Below are 9,308 nucleotides of genomic sequence, written 5' to 3'. Positions count from 1 at the left end.
GATATGTAGGACCTTACAATATTCAGAAAATGATTGATAAAATGTCTCATGAGTTGGAGTTTTCAGCAGAATTAACACCAATGCATCCTATTTTTCACATTTCACATTTAAGAAATGTGTGGGTTATCTCACATCCATAGTGACATTAGGGGTGTGGACGTCAAAGATAGTCTATCATATGAGGGAGTACCAGTTGAGATCCTCTATCGTCATTTAGAAGGTTGAGAAACAAAGAAGTCACTTCAGTCAAGGTTTTGTGGAGGATTTCATCCGTAGAGGGAGCTACTTGGAAAGCAGAACCAGCCATGAAGTCCAAGTATCCGCACCTCTTTCCTTCCAATTTCATTCCAGCTTGAGGTAATAGTTCCACTTCAGTTTTTCAGTCATTCACGTGCAGATTCAGTCTTAGTATTATGTTTCTTCAGTTTGTACTTACATTTTCAACTTATTTGCATGTTGTTGGCACTCAGTTCAGCTAGAAATCAATTTATAGTCCTTAGTAGTAGGTATTCCACCTCCTTCCCTCCATAATCAGATAGTTTAGTCTTCATTGGAGGATGAATGTTTCCATTGGGAGATAATATAACACCCCGTATATGAAACATACCAACAATACAGACTTTTAGATGTTGCAAGTGCCACCGACGGAAAAAAACTATGGACCATCAACCGACTTACGGTCCAGTAAACTGTAGAACTTTAGTCATATATATGTTAATTACTTAATTCATTGAGAATATCATAATACCAAATTGGACTAGGGTTAAGCGTACCCAAATACTCCCAGAACTAATAGCCAAGTAGGTTGTAAGTCCCCTACGTGGGAATCATTTTATTGATCACGCCAGCATTTCTCTATTCCTTTGGCTTGGTATATTGGGTCCTCTTGATGGGGTGCATACGTCAGACTCCACTGTTAGCTCATGTTGTTTTATTATCGGTTAGTAGTTACTCCCATAGTTCAGTTAGACTCCATTACATTGACCATGTTTCATTTTTCAGTCTCAGAAAGTTATAACCTGGTCATTGCATTCAGATTAGTCATGTTCAATATTTCAGCATCCTTATCATGTTCAGATTATTTCATTGCTTTATTTCTTTGTACAATTGTATATTATTTCAGCTTTACTCTATCCTATATGCTCAATAATTTTCAAGTACTGACGCATACGTGCGCTACATCTTTTCTTGATGTAGGTTCAAGTTCTCAGCATCCAAATCACGCTTAGATCGGTTCCCGATCTTTAGTTCAACAAAATCAATGGTTGAGTCCTCATTCTCCGAGGATAATACACATGAGTTTCTTTTAAGTATTTTTAGTCCTTTACTTTTAGTTTTGCTAGACTTAGCTGGGGCCAGGGTAACATAGAGGGTATTTTCACACATAGTTAGATTCAATTTTGTATTAAGTAAATATATTTTTGTATTAAAATCCTCAGTTTTCATATATCTCATTTGTAGTATATGTCTATTCCAAATCGTTTTATAATTTTATTTATGATTATTGCTTCTCCATCAATTTACTATTCAGTTTATCTTTACTATGCTCATGATCATGCTAACAAGGTTAGCTTGGGATCACTTGTGGTCCTAGGTCCCGTGTTTGCGTCTTAGGGGTAGCTCGGGGTGTGACAATTTCCTTTCACTTCTTTGACTTTTCCCTCTTCTTTTCACTAGACCCCAACTTAGGCTTTTGGACTAACTCTGCTATTTCAATCAAACCAATCGTTCATGAGGATTAAGGGAGATGGATCAAGAAAGGTCTAGTCTTTATCACATTTATTCCAAAGAAGGTTAAGGCTTAGTGGATGTTCAAGAGAGGTTCACACACTCACAAGGGAGGTCACAAAAGAGGTATATGTAAAATTTGCTCACACTCTGTAAAATTACCTAAGTTAATATCAAGAGAAAGCATTACTTATTTGACTAGACTAAGGGGTAAAATTCTGGGGTTGTCATGCATGGTTCAAGATAAGCTTATCACACAAGACATCAACACTTGAGTCAAACAAGACTCCACACTTTTGCTTATGTGCAACGCTCATTACAAGAAAATCAATTTGACAAATGTCTAGTAAAATCAAGATACAAATAGTTCACATATTGTCTATACAATTGTTCAATTGCAAGCACTATTCAAGTTATCGGTATAGATCCAAACCGACACACAATTTTTCCTAGGAACAACCACATTTGAGTCCATGCAAGGGGTATCCAAAATTTGAGAAAACTTCGAAATTTGTAGAAGGGTCAACATAGTTTTATAATTAAAATAGATAGGACCTGTAAGCTCAAACATCCACAAAAATTAGATGAAACACAATTTAAGCAGAACGACCCAAATAAAAGCAAAAGCAACACAACAATATTCATCACAACGGGTGTGGGCCTCACTCTATTAAAATAAAAAAGTATCTATCCTCAAAGACAAATAAAAGTATATAAAGATAAAGATATAATAAAACACATATGTAGGTAAATAAAGATCCTATCTATGCAGTCTCTCTATCTGTCGGGTTCTTCGTGTCTGGTGCAGCGCTCTATATATAGGTGTCAGTATTTCGAATAAACTTGGAAAGACCAGTCTCACTGGATTCAGCAACAGGTGAAGTTTCCAAGGAAGCTTGCACAACAACTCAGAGCATAATTTCTTCAACATCATTCTTGTATTCCTCCGGAGCTTCCACAACCTCTTTTAGCATCTCATTATTAGTTTCTGGTTTCACCTCTGGATAACGTGTATGCTCCATCTCATCTCCATGTCTTGTAATGGTTATAGGCCTCTCATGTGTATATGGAATTTCCACTATTCCATATATCGCAGGAATATCAGTGGACTTCAGGTTGTCCACATCCCTTCTTAGCTCAACGATGGTGGCCCTCAAGGCCATCACTTCCTCTGTGGATCCTTGATCGCGCTTACACACCGCTATGCTAGCCTCTAGGGTATCGATAGTGGTGATCAGTTGGTGCACGATAAAGTGGTTGTACGACATCATCTAGGGTAGCCATAACCATGAACTGAATAGAGCTTTCTATGTTGGCAACTCGATAATGAGCAATGTTGTTCCATCTGGATCAAGGATGCCTAGGTGATTGCATCACGGGAAGAAACAACAACAGTAGGTCTGGGTGGTAGTGCAGGAGAAGAAGAACCTGGAATGTCATCAAGAGTAGCTGTAGAAGTGGATATACATGAAGGACATCGGGCAAGAGTATACAAACTTGTTTATGCAGGCATAGATCTAACTTCCACCCCTTCCTATTATTTCTTTTCTGCTTGGTCCTTGAGACGTTCAGCTTTGGTTTTTTGGATATTAGTGGAGGTGATAGCCACCACTTCTACATCTCTCTTAGCATCTACACACATTCGAGCTCTTTTGCACAACTCGGTGATCAATACCGGAAAAGGGAGAGATGTCTAACTTTGTTTAGCTCACATATGTATCACAAAATCAATGATCGTTGCAAGATTGATTCTAGTTTTATCCATGATGCATTCTAAACAAGATTCGTTCTCACGGTGAAGAATCAATTAATTTTGTGATGGCATAATTGTGCTGCTTATAAACCCAAACAAGTATCTTGCAGCCACATTCAGATGTTTTCAATTGAAACTCCTTTTGCTAACCATTTTGTAGCATCCTAATCTGAGATCAATGGATCTAAAAACTAGTTCATCTAATCCAATTTCTTTGTTTTAATTAGGTGTTAGCATTCACCAAAAATCTTATTGGACATACCTAATACCCTATTGATATTGTCACTGTCACAAGCTACATTCCTCTCTTAGACGACCAGATAGTCGACTATTTTGAAAGATAATACCATCATCTTCCCTGAGTTAGTAATGCACTGTAAGCACAATAAAATTATCTGACCATCTTGGCATGCATGATCTATGGATTTTTGTTAATATTTGAAACTTTTGGTGTTTCAGGGAATCTATTATCTCTTGATATCTATCGATAACCCCGTCGATGGATAGTCGCTTTTCCTCAATAATCATTCGTAACCCTTCAGAATTTGATCTATTTGTTGACTTAGGTGGGGAACCTTGGAATATAGGGGTTAGCAATGTTACCTACTCTTAATTTGGAGGAGTCGGAGTGGTAAGTTTAGGTTTTCAGATCTTAGAAGGATCATTCAACTTTAGATTTTATCTCATTTCTCATTGCCTCTTCCACTTCATCTTCATAAGACACCATACTCTCACTATTATATTTTATGGGGATAGTGGTGTAGAAAACCATGTTGTCATAGCTTGCGTCTAATAACTCCAGAGTGTTGGCTTTTCCCTTGCCGTTTCCTTCCACTCTGGACAACTTGGGGGTATTGTACCTAGATACAGTTGTATTCTCATTGATTTAGATCCCATTTTCTTTCATTTGGGTTGGCTGTTTGTCCATGTACGCAAAACATTAGAGAAGAGTTAGCAAGTTTATTCAATCATAGAAAATGTATTGCAGTTAAACTCGCCAAACTTGTCGGTGAGGCACCGAATTGCTTTGGATGACAAAAATGTGTTCTCTAAACATCTTAACTATTAAAGAAGATTGGTGGTGTGTATCTCTTTTAACGATTTACCAATACCTTTTGGTGATGAAGTGTCAGGCTGCTGAAGTTTCAGTGCACTCATAGGTTCAAGGGTGCGGGGAAGACATGGGGAAAAACACGAGTAAAATTTGCAATTTGCCGATAGCCTTTGGCAATCCAAGATGTCTAGCCGAAAGTTACAGAATCAACCATTAATCTCTACACAAAATTAAGTGCGGCATGGAGACATTAAGTGAACCGCTAAAGGATTTGGTGAGCTCGACCGAGTTCGTTAAATTACCCAACCTGCTCACATTTGATCCACCCTCTTTATTTCGACCCCACAACCCCAAAAAATAAAATTAAATTATGCAGGAATGAGGTTAAGGTCAGATCAATGACATCAATTATGATAAAATCCCAATATGTACAGACTTACAAGATTTAGTTTATATTAATATGCTCCAAAAAGTGATTTTTATCGTCGTGATTAAAATAGGCACAAATTTGCAAATTTAAATAGGCATTCAATTATTCTAATCCTATTAGGGAGGCCAAACACATAACAATATGACACGAGTATTGCAAAAGGGTTCAAAATTTCCAAAAAAAAATAATTTTGGGGTTTGAGGAACTAACCTTTAATGCGAAATGCTAGGTGACTAAGAAATTCTATTTCTCAGCACAAATCAACCACTAAAACGCTAATCGAAAGCAAAGATAATGAAGATACGACTTTGGTGTGAGGTTTTGATGTTTAAAAGCAAGAGAGAAAGAGTTAAAGAGTTCAAATTTTTAGACCTTTGGTGATTTTAAGCCATTCTAACATGTCCATTCTACGACGTTAGTAGGACTTCACTATTACGCTCGGAGACACAATAAGTGGTCTCCTATTTTGCCTCAATTTACTGGACGTCTAATGTGTTATGAGTTTATTTTAGTACTAATTCATCCTCCACATGTACCATGGCTCTAAAGAAAAATCCGATGTTTGCTGCAAGGGGCAGGTCGAAATCTCTGGCACCATCTTTCCAGCTAATGGATGAAGATACTGATGCACAAACTTACACTGCATATGTCCTACCTAATAATAGGACATCCCGTATGGCACCAGGAATTAAAAGAATCAATCATGACTGGTGAATGTCGACATAGTCAATGCGTCCCACTTTGATGATTAGAATACATTGATCAGTTCTCCAGCCAGTGCTGAGTCTGCTTCTACTTCTAGCTCTAGCTCTGCGTTTGACTCAGTTCTAATGGTTTCAATGCCTCATCCTATGATGCTAATAGTTCAGAAAAATAATTCTCATGCCCTTCTTAATAATGCAGCAGGTGGCCAAGCACTATCCAACACAAGTGAAGAAATTTTTTATTTACTTAATAAACTGTTAGAAGGTAACTAAGGTTATGAGGGAGACATTTCTAGAACCACAACCTAAAATTCTGTAGGGAAATTAGATGTAGACCAAGCTACTACTTTGAATGCCAAAATAGATGCAATGCAACGTAGCATGACTTTACAATTTCAGCAGTTGGCTCTAAATCAAGCACCAGTAAACGTGGTGCAACAAGTAGCAAATTGGTATGAGGTATGTGGTAGTGGAACACATGACACTGAGCAATGTGAGGCAAACTTAGATTTTGTAAATAATGTGGGTAATATGCAAAGGGGCCAAGGCCAAAAAAATTATGGTAATAGTTACAACCCTAGTTGGAGGAACCATCCTAACTTTTCTTGGGGTGGGAATCAAAACAAAAATCAGGCACAAGGTCCAAATCAATACCATACCCAAGCGGCTGGGCAGCAATACCAAAATCCAAACCAAAGTGTGAACCAAACTGTATCCAAAGGTGGGATGACCAATGAAGAGCTATTCCAAAATCTCCTGTCTGAAAGGGGGACAAAGTTAAATGCTAGAATAGATAAGCAAGATGAGAACATCAGGAACATCCACATGTCCAAAATGAGTTAGAGAAACAAGTTGCGCAAGTGGATAATTCTTTGAACTTGCGTCCCAAGAAGGGATGCCTGGTGATACTGAGCCCAACCCAAAGCAAATGCATGCACTAAGTACTAGAAGTGGGATGCAATTAGAGAAACTAGCTCCAAAAAAGAGAGACACTGAAGCAAAAATCACAAAAAAGAAAGTCGAAGAGGTAGTAGAAAGTCAAAATGTTGAGGCACCCACACCTCAAAAGAAGTTACCACCTCCATTTCCACAAAGGCTGAAGAAGCAGAAAGAAGATGAATGCTTTGGTAAGTTTCTCTCTCTCTTTAAACAAGTTCACATTAATCTACCTTTGGTTGTCATTTTGCAGGGTATCCCCAAGTATGCTAAATACATGAAGGACATGTAGCAAGAGGAGACTCACAGAGTATGAAATTGTAGCATGTACCACATACTGAGGAGTGCAACTCAAGGATTCAAAATAGATTGCCCACAAAGTTAAAGGATCCAAATAACTTTACAGTGCAAATCACTATTGCGCAAAGTGTTCATGCCTGGAAGTTATGTTATTTAGGGGCAAGTATAATTCTTATGCCCTTATGTTTGTATCAAAATCTTGGGTTGGGTATCCCTAAAAGAACCAATGTTATTCTCCAACTCGTAGGTAGATCCATTCCTATGCTCGAGGGGGTGGTAGAAGATTTATTGATGCAAGTAGGTTCATTAAATTTGTTTTTTGTAGATTTTGTGGTGTTAAACTTTGAACCTGATTCTGAGTTCCCATTCATCTTGGAAAGACCTTCCTTGGCCACGGGTAGGGCATTGATAGATGTAGCAGCTGGCTAACTAACCATGGAAGCACATGATAAGGTGGAAATAATTGGTGTGTACTGCACTATAAAATTTCTCTCTGTTCATGAAAAGTTGTTGGCTATCACTATGGTTTATCACATGGTAGAATCACATGTACTCATGCCTGAAGATCCTTTAGAGAAAGTTTTAGGGGGTTATGAGGTAGAGCGAGATACTAAAGCTCAAGATATAGAGTCATGCTTAAATCTAGCTTTAGTAGATACTCGTAGGATTCAAATGGAGTCATTAACTTGTGAGTTGGTCCCTCCACCAAAACCATCAATAGAAGAAGCCCAAAAATTGTAACTCAAAATTATTTTGGCTCACCTAAGGTATGCTTATTTGGGTACTAATGGAAGTTTGCCTGTTATATTTTCTGCAGATTTGTTTGACTTACTGGTTGAGGCTGCATTGAGGATATTAAAGCAAAGGAAGAAAGCAATTGGGTGGCAGATGACTGAAATTCATGGGATTAGTCCGGCTTTGTGTGTGCACAACATTTACATGGAAGAGGACCACAAACCTAAAGAACAACAACAACGCCATCTAAACCCTGTGATGAAAGAAGTGGTAAGGTTATAAAGTATTAAATGCTGGAATTATATACCTAATCTCATAAACAAGAGGGTGAGTCTGGTACAATGTGTTTCCAAGAAGGGAGGTATGAATGTGGTAAGGAATGAAAATAATTAAGTGATCCCTACTATGACATTGATCGGGTGGCGTATTTGTATGGATTACCAAAAACTAAATGATGTTACCCAGAAAGATTACTACACTTTTTCATTCATTGATTAGATGCTTGATCGACTATAAGGGTTGGAGTACTATTGATTCTTAGATGGGTAATCAGGGTACAACCAGATTTTTATTGCACCGAGGACCAAGAAAAACCACATTCACTTGTCCTTAGGAAACATATGCTTTAAAACGCATGCCTTTCAGACTTTGCAATGCACCAGCGACTTTTCAAAGGTGTATGATGTCCATTTTTTGTGACATGATTGAAGGTTTTCTGGAGGAATTGATGGATGATTTTTTAATCTTTGGGAAGTCCTTTGAGGTATGTCTCCGGAATCTTGACAAGGTACTTGCTAGATGTGACGATACCAACTTAGTGTTAAATTGGGAGAAGTTTCATTTTCTTGTTAGAGAGGGGATAGTGTTGGGATACAAGGTGTCTAAATCTAGTTTGAAAGTGGATAAGGACAAAGTAGAAGTCATTGAGAAATTGCCCCCTCTTATTTCTGTAAAAGGGGTGCATAGTTTTCTTTGCTATGCAGGTTTTGTCAGCGATCTGTCAAGATTTTTCAAAGATTTCACGATCAATGTGCAGTCTTTTCGAGAAGGTGGTGAAGTTTAAGTTTGATGCATTGTGTTTTAGAGCTTTTGTGCTTTTCACACGGAGCTTAATTGAGGCTCCTATTTTTTTAATTGTGACAACTAATGTGTGATGCTAGTGATAAAGCAGTGGGTGCAGTGTTGGGATAGAGAAGGAAAAGAGTGTTCCACTCTATTCATTATGCAAGCAAGACCCTTGACTCCATAAAGAAAACTACACAGTGAATGTGAAAGAGATGCTAGCTCTAGTGTTCACCTTTGACAATTTCATATCGTATTTGGTAGGCACCAAAATAATTGTTTTCACTGACCATGCATCTATAAGGTACTTTTTTACTAAAAAAATATGTTAAAACAAGGTTGATCCGTTGCATATTGCTTCTCTAAGAATTTGACCTTGAAATCAAAGATAGGAAAGGTACAGAAAATTAGATAGTTGACCATTTATCAAGGTAGGAAGATTTCTAAAATGTGAATGAGGGTGAGAAAATCCGGTAAGAGTTTCCGGATGAGCAATTGATGGCTCTGTATATCTCTCAAGTGCAATCGTATGTAGACATCGTGAACTTAATGTGAGTGGAGACTATCCACCAGGTAACCACCCAACAAAAGAAATAGTTAAACCAT

At 37.8% G+C, this 9,308-nt stretch overlaps 1 protein-coding gene across 1 annotated transcript; it reads right to left on the bottom strand.

The window, feature by feature from the left end:
* Positions 1-2,636: 2,636 nt before the first annotated feature.
* LOC107022111 lies at positions 2,637-2,996 on the bottom strand. Its single transcript, XM_015222818.1, has one exon. The coding sequence runs from the start codon at positions 2,994-2,996 to the stop codon at positions 2,637-2,639; it is 360 nt and encodes a 119-aa protein (XP_015078304.1).
* Positions 2,997-9,308: the final 6,312 nt, after the last annotated feature.

The sequence above is a fragment of the Solanum pennellii genome, chromosome 6, assembly GCF_001406875.1.
Source record: "Solanum pennellii chromosome 6, SPENNV200".
NCBI lineage: Eukaryota > Viridiplantae > Streptophyta > Magnoliopsida > Solanales > Solanaceae > Solanum > Solanum pennellii.
This window is presented reverse-complemented; position numbering and strand designations above follow the sequence as displayed.

Coding starts and splice junctions, on each gene's coding strand:
- LOC107022111 (XM_015222818.1), bottom strand. CDS start 2,996: ATGTCGTACAACCACTTTATCGTGCACCAACTGATCACCACTATCGAT.